The sequence below is a fragment of the Ixodes scapularis genome, unplaced genomic scaffold, assembly GCF_016920785.2.
Source record: "Ixodes scapularis isolate PalLabHiFi unplaced genomic scaffold, ASM1692078v2 ptg000154l_1__unscaffolded, whole genome shotgun sequence".
NCBI classification, from domain to species: domain Eukaryota; kingdom Metazoa; phylum Arthropoda; class Arachnida; order Ixodida; family Ixodidae; genus Ixodes; species Ixodes scapularis.
Genome location: NW_024609924.1, coordinates 932,506 through 950,552, shown reverse-complemented (window position 1 = coordinate 950,552; position 18,047 = coordinate 932,506). Strand labels below are relative to the sequence as shown.

The 18,047-nt window shown below is 45.4% G+C and overlaps 1 protein-coding gene across 1 annotated transcript; it reads left to right on the top strand.

Moving 5' to 3' along the window:
- On the top strand, positions 1 to 18,047 carry LOC121833969 (ras-related protein Ral-a-like). The gene is made up of 5 exons (XM_042287694.1): positions 1 to 255; positions 7,313 to 7,445; positions 9,181 to 9,389; positions 11,913 to 12,087; positions 16,259 to 18,047. The coding sequence occupies exons 2-5, from the start codon at positions 7,341 to 7,343 to the stop codon at positions 16,370 to 16,372; spliced, it is 603 nt and encodes a 200-aa protein (XP_042143628.1). The 5' UTR covers positions 1 to 255; positions 7,313 to 7,340; the 3' UTR covers positions 16,373 to 18,047.

The window sequence follows — 18,047 nt, the reverse complement described above, 5'->3', positions numbered from 1 at the left end:
ATAAAAACAAAAGTAGGTTAGTGGCGCCACCTCGCGTTATAAAAGAGAACGGAAGTAATCTCCCACAATTCCTAGCGGCGTCCATGACTTTTTTGAGGGAAGTGATCTGGGTGATGCGGCTGTCTGCGACTCGTGATCCTCGGCTGGATTAATCGACAGACTTCGTTCAATTTTTTTCCCGTGGATGATGCGCACCTCGAAGGTCTCCCTGCGTCTCTGAGAAACCGCCACCGTTGGAGCGAAACACACCCGGGGGTAAGGCGGGTAGCTCTCTTATCTAGCTTTCACGCCAGGCGCGGCGGCGGTCGTGATTCCGCACTTGCGCGGGCAAAAGAGAGCCGTTTCTTCGCCCATTTCACCTCAAACCTCGGCACGCTCTCAAAAAAACAAGCGGCTCGTTCCTTTCTCTTTGTGACGGGGCGTTGCGGGTGTCCGACTCAATACCATTCGACGTTCCCCGGGCTCAAACTTTGGGCGTACCCCTCCATAGGCGTACGTACCGTACCGCGGCTTTCGTTGTGGAATCGCTAGGTCGGTCCGTTTTTGCCCGACATTCGCGCAGTTTTGACATTAGACGCTGCAAATGCGGAAATGACCCAAGCTCGTCTCGAAAAGCAAAAAACGAAAAAAAAGCTAAAGCGTGCAGTCTGGTCCACGAAGGACTTCGTGATATTTTCTTTCTATTTTCTTCCTTCACGGCGTTACTCGGCGAGTTGACAGATATATCACGCGGTTCAATGAGGCCGAAGGCCTCATTGAACCGCGTGATATATCGTTGAACCGCTCGCTCATCGGGGCGGAAGCGCCTGTTGGTTGTCGCGAATTTCCACTGCATATCTTATTGGCGGTTATGTCTGGCAGGCGTGAGACGAAGAGACAGCACAGACGATTTCCCCCGCTCGCTCATCGGGGCGGAAGCGCCTGTTGGTTGTCGCGAATTTCCACTGCATATCTTATTGGCGGTTATGTCTGGCAGGCGTGAGACGAAGAGACAGCACAGATTTCGTGCCTAGATTGCTGCCGGCGAACGCGCTACTACTGCAACATCAGTGTATTCTGCGTAGAATCAAACGGCGCACTTGTGAAATCTTACGCCGCTAGCAGAAACACAAGAAGTTTTGTGTGCGTCGAATACTTCCTTTTGGGGCAGACTCGGGTGTTTCCAGGTGTCCGAGGGATTAGAGTTTATCGCCCCTCGAAAGAGTGAGACGCTCCAGCCGTGATAAGCGACTTCCAGGCTTCAACCCACCGCAATACGAGTACTTTGAGCATACCTACTCACATTCATTCTAGCCTGATGCATAAACAGGGGTGCAATTTGAATCGGAAAGCTGCAGCTTGTTAAGCCAAGTCTCCACAAAGTTTTCTTGTAAGTTTTACACGTCAGAGTGGTGTCGAGCATACTGTTAGGCTCATCAGCACGCGTTTAAGCATTTTCTGCCTGTCGACTCGCTAATACCTAAAAATTTAGTTTGCTGTAGCACTAATGTTGAGATAAAACTCAAGCTGAAGAATTGTTTCCTTGTTGATTACAAAACAAGCAGCCCGCACTCAGTTATTTTAGATGTATTCAAGCGAACGACTTGTGCGCGTTACTGGGGAAATAAGAAATGTCATGTATCTTGTCGAAGTGGACTTTTTTCAGGAGATTAGTCTTTGATCGGCCACCTGGCCAGCAAGTACATTGTATACCAACTGATTATCGCGAGGGGTGGCTTTATTTTGGCCGCCCCTGTGCTAAAGAATATGAAGGCGGGTCCTTCTATTCGTAGTGTAAGGCTACATATGCGTGACAAATCAGAGGGGAAGTTTGCAAGCATGTTATACCTCGTGGTTGCCTGCTTGCTGTCTGTGACTGCATCGGGCTTGCCGACTCCATAACAATGCTGCCTTGAGAGTCTCCACGCAGAAAAACCCTAGTCTATATTGTATTAAAATGAATGATCTGCCAAGCATAAAGGTTAGTAAAAGGCCCACCAATATGCTTGGGAAGTTTAATTGAACTTTGTTTCGCCTTGCTCTCGAATGCAGGAGCTCAAATCGTGATTCTCCCAGCCTACTTGTCATTATTGGGCACTAAAACCGTCATCTTGTCATTGAAAACGGCTTCTTGCAATTTACTTTACATTTTGTCTAGAGCTTTCGGGGACATTGTTTGAAGGTCTTTCTATCTCCATATGCTAAGCGTTGAATGTCAAATTTGGTGAGTGGGTCTTGCATATCAACTGCTTCCGGTCCATTCTCACATGTTTTCTAATGCCTTTCAGGCAGCTAAGGTTTTGAGGATTCACCTTGTGCGTCCGGAGACTGCTTGTAACGTAGGCTACCAGACTAGCCGCTCAATGAGTGCTCGGAAGGGATTGAGACATTGTATCCAATTGTCACATTTGTTGTTCGACATCAAGTGTGTAATTTTTAACATGCCGCTGCAGTTTTTTTGTAAGAACTTAACAGACAGCTTCACCTAGAGAAAGTAAGTCCAGAGAGAAAATCGTCCGTAAGCTTCGTTACGGGGTGGCATTTCATCGAGTGCAAACTGAAGTCTCTCATTATGGTTGCAAGGCCTCATTGCCTTCAGAGGCTAAAAGGCACTAAGTTCTCAAACAGGAATTTTCTTCAGCATATTATACTACTTTTTTTTTTTTATGGCAGGTAAATTGCTCCTCATTTTCTTCGTGTTATTTGCTTGTGTAGCTTGCAGTGTAAAGTGCTCGCTATATACAATGAGTAATTTACCTTCACAACTCCGCCGATGTGCCTCGAAAGTATTGGGATATGCTTTTATCCTGTAAAACCTTCTGTGGCGCATTCTTGTAACGAAACAGTCTCTAATTCCCTAAAAGTTTTCACCATGCTTTCAAAATGAATTTGGCTATTCATTGAAAGCTGGGCGCTTTCAGCATGTCTTCTTGAGGTTCTCATTGCCTCTTGCATCGTATTAAACTGACAACCTCTGAATGGATTTTGTGTGATTTAAGCATATACATTTTGTGCAAAGTCCGGTCACTTTGAGTGCTTACGACTAATAAATAGAGCTAAAACAATATTGGGATGACCATGCTTTTAGAATACCTTGTACTATAATACATCAACAACCAAAGTTTGGTAGACAGTGCTGAATAGAACACACATTATGGGTTCTACCAACTCGACCTGGGCCGGCTTACTAGAAGCAGCGCCTTGAATGAGACTGTCTTATCTTAGACGAAGGAAGCACTGCCAAGCCTGGGGCGCGCCAGCGTTTGAGACGCGACTTCACGTGCCACTCCGCTCGTGCGTTAGCTTTAGCAGCGCTTTTTTCGTCTCAGATAAGGCAGTCTTATTTGAGACGCTGGTTCTAGCAAGCCAGCCCTGGATATGTTTGGTGTTGTAAATCTTAGTTAAAGAAAATAAAAATTGTTGAGGGCTCTCTTATTTTTTGGCATTAACTGAGTTAGTCTGCACCATCAGGCCAAAATCGTTCCTTTTTCATTTTTAGTGGATGGAGTTTTTTTGTCTTGCTGAGCATTATTCGCTAAATTGAACTGAAAACTGTTGTGAGGATCTATTTCAGTAGGTGCCCAACCTGGTGGGGGAGTGTTTGTTTGTTCAAGCTATTTCAAAAGACCGCGGTGGCTAGAAGGTCACTACTCTCCTTTGAGTGGGCCCAAAACGTGGTGTAGGGGCTGGCGAGACTGATCTGTGATGATGCCCTTCTGTTGCGGTCTGTGCACGTTAAATACATCCAAGTTCAAGCTGATTTGTTCATCTCATACTGTGTCAATCATCTCATTCCGTGTGGATCACCTCATCCCGTATGGTTCGTCAGCATAAAGTTGGAGTACCAAGCTCATTAGCAAGAGTATTTCACTCATCTTTCTTCCTCGCACAGTATATAAATGGGACAATTTCCCCAAACTGGATTGCTGCTATCGCTCATCCTAACCTGTTTCGAAATTCTGTCTCTGTTTTTGTAATAATCCATGAACTGTTTGAATATTTGTTTCTCATATGATTATTGTTTATTTGTTATGGTTTTACTACCCGTTTTTGTATCTGCTCTCCCCTTCTATAATGCCCTCGAGCTCTGAAGGTATTTCAGTAAATAAAGAAATAAACGAGGGTGTCCCTTAGAATCTTTATTGATTATCATTTGCTCTAATGTAAGCGAGACACTTGTGCAGAATAAAAATATAGATCATCGTGCAGATACAATGATCCTTGCACTTCATAGATACAATGATTTTTACACTTCATATGCTGCTTCAATTTGGCAATATATCCCCAGATAAGATGATATTTACAAAAATTTGTGTTATCCACAAAGGTAGTGCATATGAAAATCTCAGTAACTGTAGACCTATATCTTTATTGCCCCCTTTTTCAAAAGTCGCAGAGAAAATAATCAAGTGAAGACTTTAAGGGGATACTACAACGAAATTTCGGCACTCATTTTTGGGTCTATATGTGTTCAAAGGAGCAGTATCACATCGAACATACTAATATTTTGTTAAAAAAATCTCGAAAAGGAATTTTAAAACGAATTAAACGATTAGCAAAGAGCACCTGGTGGATGTCGCTAACGTCTCGCTTGTAATGCCCGTCTAGGAACCTTGACGGCTAGTGACGGAGGTTGTCTCTGCTCCGGCCACGACGAGAGAAGAGGGGAAGGAGGAACTCCCCTCTTCTTGAGAATGCCTTTTGTGTGTCGCAGAAGTCGCTATTGTCCCCCTACAAGATTATAAAAGATTAACCTGTCGCTCAAAATTCGTACAAAAGCAGCCGCTCCGGTGGCTGGAACGACTAGGCCATCCTCTCGACGTCAGCCTCGCCGTAGCTTTGCTTGTCCCGAGACGACCTACGTCACGATTGCGTTGGATGTCACGTGGTCTCTGCTGGGCCTTCTCCGAGCGCTTGCCAGAGTGGGCCGTTTATAACGAAAAATACAGCCACCAGGCTCAAAATACAAACGTGCGATTGTCATTTACGGATATTGTGGATCATATTCAAACTATTTTTGAACACGACTGGATTATTTCAAATTTCGTTGAAGTATCCCTTTAATCATATCGACAATTGATAAGTCGTAACCGAGCACCAGCTTGGTTTTCAGAAAAATAAATCAACAGAGCCAACCTTGATGCACATTGCAGATAAAATAGAGAACATTGAAAACCATACATACACAGTTTGTATCTTTTTAGATTTTAGAAAGGCATTTGACTGTCAAGCAGGGGCAATGCACTAGAAATAATTCATAGCCATTTGTTTTTACGGTTCCAGTATACAGTTACATATATTTAATTTGCAACTCTCACCAATAATATATGGTGTTCCAGAAGGTTCTGTACCTCTCCTTTTGTGCAAACTTTAAATGAAAAAAATATTATTTTATATGCTGACTATAGAAATATATATATTTTTTTTTTTTTTTTCTGGTAAGGACCTAGTTTATCGGAAACATGTATCAGTTATCTGGCTCAGAGATTTATTTCTGAATAAAATACTATCAACTTCATCTAAACACTAGAAAAACAAAATTTGTTCTGTTTAAGTAAAAAAATAAACATACCTTGTATGACCTAAATATCTATTTTGAAGGATAAAAAAATTTAGCATGTTAAAACAAGTTTCTTGGTGTGTGTGTGTGTGTGTGTGTGTGTTTTTTATGGAACTCTTAGCTGGGCTTTACATATTGAGAAACTAAGACACTCCATATCTAGAGCAATAAATATTTAAACAAGTTAAATCATTTATTACCGAAGTGGTTAAAGTTACAACTATACCATTCACTTATCTATTTATGCCTACGTATTGTTTAGTGGTATGGGGGGCAACAATACAAACTAATTCAAACAAGTTATTTATCTTACAAAAGAAAGCCATTCAATTTATTGGAAACCTTACAAGGTATCAGGACTCAATGTCAATCTTTCAACAGTAGAAAATATGAACTATTTAGCAAACCATAACCCGTAAGTTATCAGTCATTATTTTTAAAGAAATCTGGCAGAATCGATCACTTTTCTTAAACTACTCTCATAAAACACCAGGGGACTACAATTTAAGGTGCAGTTACTATGTAAAAAGCAAAGTTTCTACAAACTATGGTTTGCCACAACTTACATATCTCCTTCCTGACATACTAAAAAATAGTTGAATTGGCTCGCACTATTAGCTTGTTTGAGAGATTAAAAAAGAAAACAGTTAGAAATATATTACCATTGTCTCATGATCTGCAGTTGGTACCCCAACTTGTTAGTCTATATGCATTATTCAAAATGTGTCAAATGTCCTGCTGATGTTCATGAGCGTTTTTTTTTTTTCCCTTTCTTTTTTTTTGCGAGTGCTATATCCAGGTGGTAGGGCCCAATCAGAAGGCAATTTCATCTTCTCTTGCCCTAGCTCCTCAGACATTTTTCCATCTGAAAGTAAAGAATTCATCATTCATAAGCCAAAATGATGGGACAGTCTATATCTTTCTTGTTTAATGTAGTGCTCACGGTAGCAATTTTCTGCAGTCGTGTCTGGCAACATAAAGCATCAAGGCTCCCTTGATTCTATGTCCGAGTGAAGCATGGGTTAATGACCCCAGATAAAATAAACAAGAAAGATAGTAAGAGCTGGTAGGAGGCAATTCGAAATCAATTCCTTGGAAGCGGCAGCTGGTATTTCATGACTGGCTTAACTCTGTTGGGAACCTGTTCTACGCCCCACACTAACATGTGCAGTGCTGTGTTCTAAAATGATGCAAGAAATAGTTTGCAGACACCTAAACTTAAGTGTCAAAGGTGGGACGAACCTTGCTCAGCAATCTTTGGATACGGCTGTAGGCTCCTTCAAGCTGGACAGTTTGAGTCCCCTGTTTTTCAGACCACACTTTTCTATATTGTTTGTCACGAGGTGCTTAGCAGGATTCAGCCGGTATCCATTTCATGCCCCCCCAATGACAAATTGGATCCTCAACTTTTTTTTTTTACTCTTTCTGACCTAGAACCTGGCCCTTCATTGACACGCATGCAGCTTATGTATACAGGTTAGACAGCTCTGATGTGGACTTTTCCACTATTAATATTGAGAAGTTCCAAGGCTTTCGCGTCATGTATGGCTGGCAGCCCCCCAAGGCCTGCCAGCCATTTTAGGGCACAGTAAACATGAACTGATTAATCCATTGATTATTCGTAACAAGAGTGCTATCAAGCGACTTGGCTCATTTCAATTAGCTGGCCATGAAAATGCCAGGGTTTACGTTAATGGTGCCCCGAGTCTCGCGAGAATGCGAAAAGACCGAGGACTTCCAAGTAATGAACGCCGCATTTTTGCGTGTGTGCAGGGAAGCTGGCCCGTGACTGCCCAGCACCATGTCCAAGCCAAAGAATGCCCAGCCTGCGTTGCACAAGGTCATCATGGTGGGGAGTGGAGGCGTCGGAAAGTCGGCCCTCACTTTGCAGTTTATGTACGACGAGGTGAGTACTCCGGATTCGGGTCCGGACTCCAGATCCGGCTCCAGATTTTGCTCCGGAGTCGCCTCTGGAATTTGAGTACTGGCCAACCGTGGCCCACAACCGCGAATGTGTGATAGCCTTAGGGTGAAGTCTGAGCAGAAATAGACTGTCTTCAAAACGCCATTCAGCAGCATGGGTGGTCGCCATCTCTTGGGCATGAGGGACGTTATTGGATCAGAGTCTACGCCAACGCTGTTCTCTGTGCGAGCCAAGCAGAGTTCACACTGAATGCTGAAAAGCCCTTGTGTCCAGTACATGCTCGAAATGTATGCCTAAACAGTAGCGTACTCGGATGATTGTCAAAGTAGCGTCTAGATGGCTCACACTTTTGAAAAGGGTCTATTGAATGAAGGGTTGTGCTGGGATGCGACTGCAGCAAAACTTCCCATCTAGAACACTGATGCTGTTTAGAGTCACTCTCCATAGCAGCTTTGGCCATGAGAGTAATGGCACTAGGCAAAGGTACTACTTCGAGCAAAACGGAATGTGGATGCACAATCCAAGAAGCAGTGATATCTTCATTTTGCCCTTGAGACTCAATGTGAGTGGCAGCTATTTTATAATAATATATATAATTATACTGATCTTTATTTCGTTTCATATTTTAAACTGGGGGAAAGGGAAAAAAAACACTGCATCATAGCTTGTCGGATGTTTTAAGTTTCCCCTACAGATGATTCCAAAACACAAAAAGAGAAACAATTAGGACAACAATGAAGAAAAACCAGCACGTCACTCTGGCGGGAACAAATTTTGCATGACACAAATATTCGCGGCGCAGCAATATGAGTGCTGTAAAGACAAACAATCCCTACCTAATCGCAAAACATAAAAATGTACGTACCTCCGCCGGCGTCATTGCATCAGTGTCCACATTCTTTCTGAATAAATAATTTAATATAGCGGTTAATTGATGGTTTTATTGTCTGTACGGCGTATGCAAGTTTGATTGCCCCATTCACTCGAGCATGTTTATTTGAGCTTTGGGGCATGATCTGGTACAACAAATATATGCAGCGTATATTTTCTCCTCGACAAAATGCACAGCTTCCATTGCACATTCTTTGCTCAATAAAATAGACAAATTCCAGCATATTTTATTTCTCATTGCTGGTAGCACCTTTCTTAGTGCCCATAAGCAGCAATCGGTGCTGGCTATGTTTTCCTTCGGTGCGACAGTAATTTGATTGTTACAATTCTCAAACATCGCATACCGCCGCACATTAAAAGCTGGTTCGCACACCCGCGGCTGTTTACGATTGGGTGCGTCACTACCTCTCGAGACATCTTCCAACCAGAGAAGAGACCGGCATGCTGGCGCCACCTATGGGGTGGCCCTTGAACTACATTTCACAAGAGGAAAGGTTTTGCTGTATTTGCGAGATCAGATGTATGTACTATCAATGAGAGACGGTTGTTGATAACATTCTCGAAAAGTTTACTAAACCAATAGTGAAAGGATGAAGCGCAGAAATAAAATGGGAATCGCGAGTGTCCCAGGGCCACCCGACAGATAGTGCCGGCGCGCTCAGAGATCACAAGAGGTCGTAACGCATTAGGTCATAAGCAGTCGCAGGCATGTGAACTAGCCTGAAGCCGATCGATCGGTCCCGAGTTCAGGCGGGGAGGTTTCGTTTGGTCGTCGTCTTCGGAGAAACGAGACGCTCATGCGGACGTTTGCACACCGCGCTCGCAGTTTGTGGAAGACTACGAGCCGACCAAGGCCGACTCCTACCGCAAGAAGGTGATCCTGGATGGGGAAGAGGTTCAGATCGACATCCTGGACACAGCAGGGCAGGAGGACTACGCCGCCATCCGGGACAACTACTTCCGGTCGGGCGAGGGCTTCCTCTGCGTCTTCAGCATCGAGGAGCCCGAGAACTTTGCCGCCACCACCGAGTTCAGGTGGGCGGTCGGGGACACACTGACCAGAACTGTGCTACAGTGTCTGGGACACGTCCTTGACCGGTGGGGTTACCGTCCCGCCCGTGCATCGAAGCTAGTCTCGAAGTGGCAACGAATTGCCAAATTTTCTGGCCTATGAGTGGCACTTTTGTATAGAAGTCCAGCCCCCTGTAAAAGGCTGTTTTTAGAAAATACAAGGAGCATTTCTGCACGAGTCGTGCCTATGTATTAGTACATTCGGTGCGGCAAAACTGCATTAAAAAGCCCGCCTATGTGTGTCCCGATTGAAGCGTGCTTGTAGGCGAGAGAAAGGTTCGATATTCTTGTCGGTGAATTGCACGAGGGATGTAACCCCCGTGACAAATTTCCGCAGTTAGTTAAAGGGAAGCTGAAGAGGTGAGTGAGGTGAATTCTAATGTATTCTTGTCTCTTGAATTTGAATGTCAAAAGCATTTGACCCAAATCTATCGATAGACTCAAAAAGGAAAAAAAGACAAAAAAAAAAAAGACAGATTGCGGCTGTTTGATCAAAACCGAAACCATACCACTCCGTTCCGTGGCCAACTGGTTCCCAGTGTGCCACACATGCACTATTGCATGGGGGGATTTTTGAAAGTGGCTTATTGCAGAAAACAGATGCGACTTATACGATAGAAAATAGGGTACTTCGCAACGGCGCCCCTTGCATCTGCTCACTTTTTTCTTTGCCACTTCTACAACCGACCATCAGGGTCACGGCATCTGACGGCGTGACATGCTGGCTTGTGTGACTTGCTTGTTGCTGCTCTGGGACAACCCCGGATGCATGGTGTTAGGTTACGCCGAACACACCCAGCGAAAGTGTGCATTGCAGCGTCATCCAAAGCATGAACACAAACGAGCATGTTAAGTTTATACGAGCACATTCTCGACGGAAGCATTTGGTAATGTTGTGCATTTATGTCCGTGCGACCCGAAACATTGCGCAGAAATCTCGAGGCATAAGAGTTTTGGTGCGGCTTTTTGGTGCCTCGATTGACGGACCACTTGTGGAGAGCAATGGCTGTGCTGGAGTGACAGGTTCAGTGCTCTGTGAAACAAACAAAAACTGATGCTCGTTTTGCTGTAGATACCGGCTGGGTTATTACTGGCACTGTGTCACTGCTGCGGGAGGAGCTAAGAAATCCCGGCAAACAGACGATTGAGGTCAGGGAAGGTCAGTGGTTCATTTTCGGTGATTCGAAATGAAAGGATGCCCGAATCCATTTGAATTCTTGGATGTTTTAGGGTTTCTATAAAAGATGGTTCTACAGAGGAATGCGCTTCATGCCACCACTTCATACTCGCTGCTCTACAGGGTTAGACGGGTCCAAGGTGCAACACATTTGCTGTCTTCAATATATTTGCCGTGGTGTCGGACTCTACAGTGTTCTGTACTTCGTAATTATTGTAGCAAATGCTGCTTCGGTAAATTAACTTCTAAGACATTATGTTTGTGGTCAGTTGCTCTGTACTGCGTATAATTTTGAGCTTGATGTGGAATGGAAGTACTGGAGTCTACTGAGCAGTACTGACTTCACCGAAAAGCTTTTCTTGTGCTTCGTTCGAAGGTTTAGCGAGACCTAGCCATTGTAAGTTTTAGTCTGCTTGTATTAAACCACCAAGTTAACAGATGCTGCACACAATGTTAAACCCCGACACTGGGGCAAAGACGGGTCAAACAGAAAGAGGTCTGAAAATAAAGTGGATAGACGACATTTCAATGCTGTCTGTCCACTTTTTTCTGTCCTTCTGATTTATCTATATTTGCCCCAGTCATGTTCAAGATACACCAGTTCAAATGCACTCTAAGCATTTTTTTGTCTGCAGACACCCTTGGCAGAACTTTGGTGCATGTTTAAACGGGCCTCATCGCAACTCCGTATGTAGCCCGTTTTAGAGATGATGTTTAAAGCAGGTGACGCAGTCACATTTTCTTTTTAATTGGCTAGACAAACTAAAGAAATTTCGTGACTGCCTGGAGCTGAGCCGGTTGGTATGACATGATTTCTGAAGGTTTCCAGCTGAACGTAGAAGTAAAAACCAAGGAGTGGAGAAAAAGAAACTTTTGGCCAATTACAGCCCTCATTTTGTATTTTAACCGTCAGGTGGTGGAGGTCAAGAGAAACAGTTTATTTCCTTTATTTTTTAACTCTCACTTAGAAATTGAGTCACATTTGCCAACTTTGTTTGAGTTGGCCTGCATCAATGTCGACAGCTTCGAGGGAAAATTGGATCCCCATTCGGCGGATTCGAACCTTGGCCAAGGTAACTAATCCGAGGCTTGCTGTCGAGATTCTGGTTGCATACGAAAGGATCCTCGGTGTCTCGTTGTCAGCCCAACACATAAGATGGCCTTCTGTTCGTTCCTGGGCCAACAGGGAGCAGACCCTGTTGGTGAAGGGTGACGACCTGGTCCCATTAGATCTTCTGATGGTACAGGAGTGGTTACTCAGTTCTTTGTAGAGGCATGCCAAATGACCGCTTGGAACCCCTTGGACGCAGGGAGCAGATCCTGCGGGTGAAGGGTGACGAACAGATCCCCTTCATCCTGGTGGGCAATAAGGCGGACATGGAGGACAGCCGCAAGGTGTCCCTCGAGGAGGCCCAGGAGAGGGCCCGGCTCTGGGGGGTGCCCTACGTGGAGACCTCGGCCAAGCACCGCACCAACGTTGACAAGGTGGGGGCCTGCCTCGGAGTTCCCGTCAGCAGCTAGGCTATGTGGCACAAGTTACCACCCTGTACAAGGGGTAGAACCACTACCGTTCGTCCATCCAGCTTGGAGTTCATAACCGTAATCCAATCCAAGAAGCTCAGATTCCAACATAACATAGTTCAGAACCATTTTTCAAAAGCTTTGGTGCTTAGATTTCATAACCATAATTCAATCCAGTGCAAAAAGCTTAAGTTTCATAACTAAAATCCAGTTCAATCGAAAATGCTTGGATTCCAACATCAGAAAGTGCTTGGATTTCAAAACCATGTTCCGATCCACTCCCGTAGTGCTTGGATTTCATGACTGCAATCCAATCCAATGCAAAAGGCTAAAGGTCCATGCGCGCATTCACGTTTGAACGCGTTTGAGTGTGTTGCGGAGTCCTTGCGGCCAGGAGCGGTCGCTTGCGGTGTGATGCGCGCCTTCCCGCAATGCTCCGTAGCGCGACGTAAGCGAGTAGAGACTCTCTCAACTTTCCGAAGCGTTGCGGTGCGTTCGACCAATGAGAAGCCGAGAGAGGAGAGGAGGGTGACGTGTCCGCTCGCGCCACTCGGCCGACTCGGCGAGGCATATCTGGTTTCCCGCTCGCAGAATTGCTTTTTCGTTTTGGGGAGAGGTGGGGAGCGTATTTTCCAAGGCTGCGGTGGTTCAAGCTTGACAAAACGTCGGGGAAGCCAGAGGGATTGTCCCAAGATCGAACACTTCGACGCTGTTGCTGTGCGCCGCGATGTTGCCTTGGATTTCGCTTACTATTGGTGAGCTGCTAGCGACGATAGCGCATTCTTATTGGCTCTTGACTGCGGTTGACTGCATGTCAGCGCAACTGTGCGTACAAGTTTGGCGCAAGCGCTCTTCAGCAACGCAACGCGTCCGCTTGCCGCTACAGAATGCACCGCGCTCAAATGCGAATGTGCATATGGGCCTTTAGATTTCATTTGAATATTTTAATCCAATCTCAAAGCTTGGATGTTATCATCATGTAGTGCTTAGATTTCAAAACTATACTTTGTTCCTGTCCTGTAGTGCTTGATTTTCATAACCATATGCCAATCCAGTTCAAAAAAAAACTTTGATTTTGTACCTGGAGTCTAACATTATTCGGTCAATTCAGTTGTGGAACTCCTGCAGGGGATAGCCTCTTCTCCTCTTCAAGCTTGCCACCCACAGCCGTGTATTGGGAGAGTTTGGCCATACATTGGTTTCAATAGGCGAGCATCTCGGGGCCAACCACAGGACGCGATATAGCCCCTAGCGGTGATCATGAGCTCTAAAACGCGACTCGACTAATTTCAGCCGTTTTAGCGTCGCTCGAGCAAAAAGGTATAACTCTTGGTGACTGAAAAGTTGGCGCATGTGAGGTTTTCGTCACGCCCATATCCAAGGGTAGGATTAATGAACGTGCACTCCAAACCAGGGCTTACTTGCTAGAAACAGCGTCTCAGCTGAGACGGGGAAAAAAAGCACTGGCTAAAGGCTAGCGCGCGGGCCCAGCGGGACTCCGCGTCTCGAGACGCTCGTGCGCCCCACTCTTTGCACCGTTTTCTTTCAGCCAGTCTCAGCTGAGACGCTGTTCTAGCAAGCCGGCCCAGAGCAAACCGTCACCGAGAGGCCGAGATTGAACGCCTCTATTTTACGCTTGAAATGTTGTTTCCAATATTGTGATGTCGTGGTTTGCTGATTGGTCAACGTTGTGTCAGACCATTAGTTTACGCTCTAACCACGGGGGGAGTATTCGGCGCTGGTGGCGACCTTTGCTCTGCCCATTGGCCAAACTCTCCTAATATGCGACTCTGGCCACCCATCTTTTGAAGTGGCTGCATTTCAAAACTTTATTTTTTAAAGACTTTACGGTAAAGCGCCACCCATGTACTGTGCTTCGAAACCTGTAACTGTAGTTATCATAGCAATTGTCCCCCCAGGAAACGGTGGTGCGCCAAACGACGAGAGGCGGACCTTGGGGGGAGAGGGGGTGTTCTCCTTGTGGAACAGCGTCTAAGTGCAATAGGTGAGCGGCGTTTGGCGACTTCTGGTTCATTAGGAAATTTTGTTTAGCTGCTGACAAAACGACGACAATGATCTACAAGCCTGTCTAAACTTGGTTCTGAAAACTTTGCTCTGGAAGTTTCTGAGTTATGCTTGCACAGGCTTGCAGCTCATTGTCATCGTTTGTCAACAGTGGAAAAAAATTTCCAAAGGAACTGGGAGTTGCCAAACTCCGCTCACCTGCTCCCTAACTGAGTTGATCTAATAATAATGTTGCTATAATCCAATTCAATTGGCTTGGGTTTCAACATAACATAGTGCTTGAATTTTATGATCCGATTCAATCCAAAATGCTTAGATTCCAGCACCATGTGGCGTTTGGATTCGCTGGGGACGATGGAGAAATGGACTGTAGGAGGGTTGCAGTCACTAAGAGGAAGTTGGAAGATAGGTCGACGAGGAATTCAGGGCAAAATTTAGAGGGTGTGCACGTGTTGTAGGCGAGGCGATGAAAGCTTTGACCTGATGTAAAGGGTATAGCCACTTCAGTCCATCTGTGCATCTAGTCGGGGTTAAAGGGTGACTGCAAAGAAAAAAAAGTGTATTTTTGAATAGCCTAAAGCATGTCACAAAACAATTTTTCCACCCAAAACAAAAAAATTTTTACAGCAATATTTATGGCGTGGGACTGATTTTAGTTTGCAGTTATTTCGTCTGTTTTAAATCGCACACCACAAAGTTGGTACTGTACGTCACGGATTGGCTGCTATACGTCACGGAGTGACATATAACAGCCACTCCATGTGCATAGAAAAAGCGGGAGTTTCAAATCTAGAGAGGTTGTGACTCCGACTAAATTACGTCCTGTGGCTTAAATATTGCTAAAAAAAATTGTTTTTTTTGCGGAAGATTTGTTTTGTGACATGCCTGTCCAAATTAGGCTGTTTAAAAAGACACTTCTATTTCTTTGCAGTTACCCTTTAAAGGGACTCTGAACCGAAATTTCGAGGTCACTAAACAAGGCCGGGCGCATAGGCGGGAAGCTGCAAAACCAAAAAATATCACTCGTACAGCGATATATCTAACGGATCGCCGTATTTTTTGGAAAAGAAGTGCGAAATTGAACCCGGCCGACGATGCCCATGAGACAAGGCACGTCGCAATTCCCATTCTCTCTCCTCCTCGCTACGTCCCGTCAAGCTGGTGAATCGAAGCGAGGAAGAGAGAAGCAAGGCCGCTTCTCCTCATTCTCAAATTCTCCCGTAGGACAGTTATGTCGATGAATTCGCTTGATCGCGCCCTTCGTTTCCAAAAGTACAGCCATCCGTTTGAGATATCGATGTACGAGTGATGTTTAGAGTTTGTAGCGTCCCGTTCAACACTTCTACAGCCTTACTTTGCGAAATCCATATTTCGGTTCAGTATCCCTTTAAGGTGCTTTTAAAAGGAGCTAGGGGAAAAAGCGGTGCCGGAATAAAATGCATACTCCAATAAAATACGGTAAAAACAAGGCTGGATGCTCCGCTTCCTCCACCCAGCATGCTTGGCCACACCACATTCCGACTGCATAAGCCATCTGCCAGTAGTATTGGGCCCAATGCTTAACATAGTGTAAAGTTCACTGCAGACAAGTTAAGCCACAACATTATGACTAAAGAGATTTGTGTTTATTGTTACAAGATATAAATAGCATGGAAAGGAGTTAGACAAACATGTGTAGACAGATATCACTTTTCAGATAGCTTACCAGCAGACAACACTCTCACTGTTTACATTCCTTCAACCTTGCATTTGCGATGAGTAAGCAGTAGCAAAGCGCACTACAGGCGTAATATTTGACAACCACTTGAATCGTGTGTTCTTATACATATTTTTAATCGTTACCAAATAGTGCCCTGTGCAGAGTATATGTTTATGCCTACCGTAGATTATCTTGTCCCCGAGACTTGTGCGAAGGAAACATCTTTCCCTCTTGTATTGTTAAATGTAACCCTTTCCAGCCCTGTTAGTTCAGGAGTCTGGCTTCAATAGAAGCCAGTTCCTTTTTTATGCTTAGCCACCACAAACCACTTGGGTTATCTTTGTTGACGACGCATATACACTCACCGTCTGTCGTAGTCCTGTTCTCTGATGTGCGTTCTGTTTCCTGCAGGTGTTTTTTGACCTGATGCGGGAAATACGCAACCGCAAGAAGACGGACAAGACGGTCAGCAACGGGCCGCGCAAGAAGCCGCGCCCCATCAAGAAGAAGTGTGTCATCCTCTAACCGAATACCCGCAAAACAAAACCCCTTACTTTGTTCACCTTTCCGCCCCCCCGTGACCTTCGAGCGTGTGCCGCCATTTTACCGTTGTCGTCGTCTTTCGTTGTAATTTCGAGCTTCAGTCGTTTGTTGTGACGGCACGCGCGCCTCTTTCGGAACGCGCATTGTCGTTCCATTCCCAGCTGTTTCATCTCAAACACCGGGCAGCGGGCTGACCGCAGCCTCGGAGCCCCCTCTTCCGTTTATACCTTTCCCCTTATGCCAGTGAAAACGGAGGAGCTTCTTTTTCTCCAAAACAAGCCAAGTTTGTTTCATGTTTTTCTTCTTCTCGTTGCGTACGTTATATTCGTCCTGTTACTTTTTAAAGGCTGAAATGATTCCAGTGTTTACACGAGCTTGTAGTGCCCCTTCCCGGCGAGCTTAACGGCACGCTTCCGTTCGGCTCGAATCGAAAAGCGCCTACGACGGATGTGGTTGCCGAGGCGGGTGGACTCGTTCCCTGCGCCGCGGCCTTTTCCGGACGCACTTCCGTCGTCTTAGGAAAGGAGTTGTGCCTTCGTGCCTTCGGCATTTGTATTTATTTGTACCTCTGGAAAGAACAAACGGGCAAAAAGAGAATGAACAGTCGAGGCACATTCTGAACTTCGTTTTTGTAAGTTGGCAACCAAACGTTGCTCCTACAAGCTCACCAATACGTCGAGACGCCAAAGGTGGTGCCGTTCGGAATCGAAACGGAGAACACTGAGCGGTGGCAAACCGGTGCATGACGTGCTACTTGGTTAATGGCTTCCGAGACGAGCTGGTGGCTCTCTAAAACCGAGCGCTGCCACTTGTTCGGAAAGATGCTGCTTGTCTCAACAAAAGGGCGTGGTCGCCGGGTGGCACGACATGTAATCGTCTGCTGCTCGTATGTTTTCGCATTAGTTTCGGACGACTGCGCCCCAAGTGGGATTTTAAGGCTGTCCGAGAAAGGGTAGTAGTTTAATGTAAGTAGATTCTAAAGTGTGCACAGTAAATTGAGGAATGGCATTTGCAAGGAAAATTGTGCGAAGGAAGGCTTCGTGCTGTGGTGCAATAAGGACGTTTCTGCCCTGTTGCCCGCAGCACCCATTTGGGCTCGTTCTATCGTATCATAGTGGGGAATGCTGGTGTGTTATTACTTGTGTGGCTGTTTAGGCTCAACTCCCGCTCTGATCGGGCAAATCAAGTTTCCCGCTTAGCAGACCTTTAGGCATACCAGTCTTGGTTTCCTTGCTGCAGCATTGAACGAGCCCCTAAAAATGCGGAAATGCTCCTCGCAATTGGTGGCTGGCTTCTCTTGCTACGAAACCAGCCATGGCCATCTAATCTTTTTGAGCAGCTTGGACACGCGAGCTATCGTCGAGTTCCACACGTCTTTTGCACCCACGAGCTTGTCCACGCTCGTTCGGCCGTTCATTTCGGGGAGAAACTGGCGTGGAGAGTTTGTGGTGTTCTGCTGGCCCCAGAAGCCAGGGAGTGTTTCTCGTGTGCCAAAAAGATGTGTTCTTTTGGAGGGTTCTTTTGCAATTGGATGTTTATAGAAACAATGCTTTGGAATTGGTATAATAAGCTTGTTTGAGCTCAAGGCAGGCAATTTGGCAGGCTCTCAAGTTGAGCACATTGAGGAATAAATTGTCACTGCAAGAGTGCACCTTGA

Bases quoted from the DNA above. Each gene is read 5' to 3' on its own strand.
- LOC121833969 (XM_042287694.1), top strand. From the start codon at position 7,341: ATGTCCAAGCCAAAGAATGCCCAGCCTGCGTTGCACAAGGTCATCATG. The intron at 7,446-9,180 runs GTGAGTACTCCG...CCGCGCTCGCAG, and splicing joins TGCAGTTTATGTACGACGAG to TTTGTGGAAGACTACGAGCC. The intron at 12,088-16,258 runs GTGGGGGCCTGC...TGTTTCCTGCAG, and splicing joins ACCGCACCAACGTTGACAAG to GTGTTTTTTGACCTGATGCG.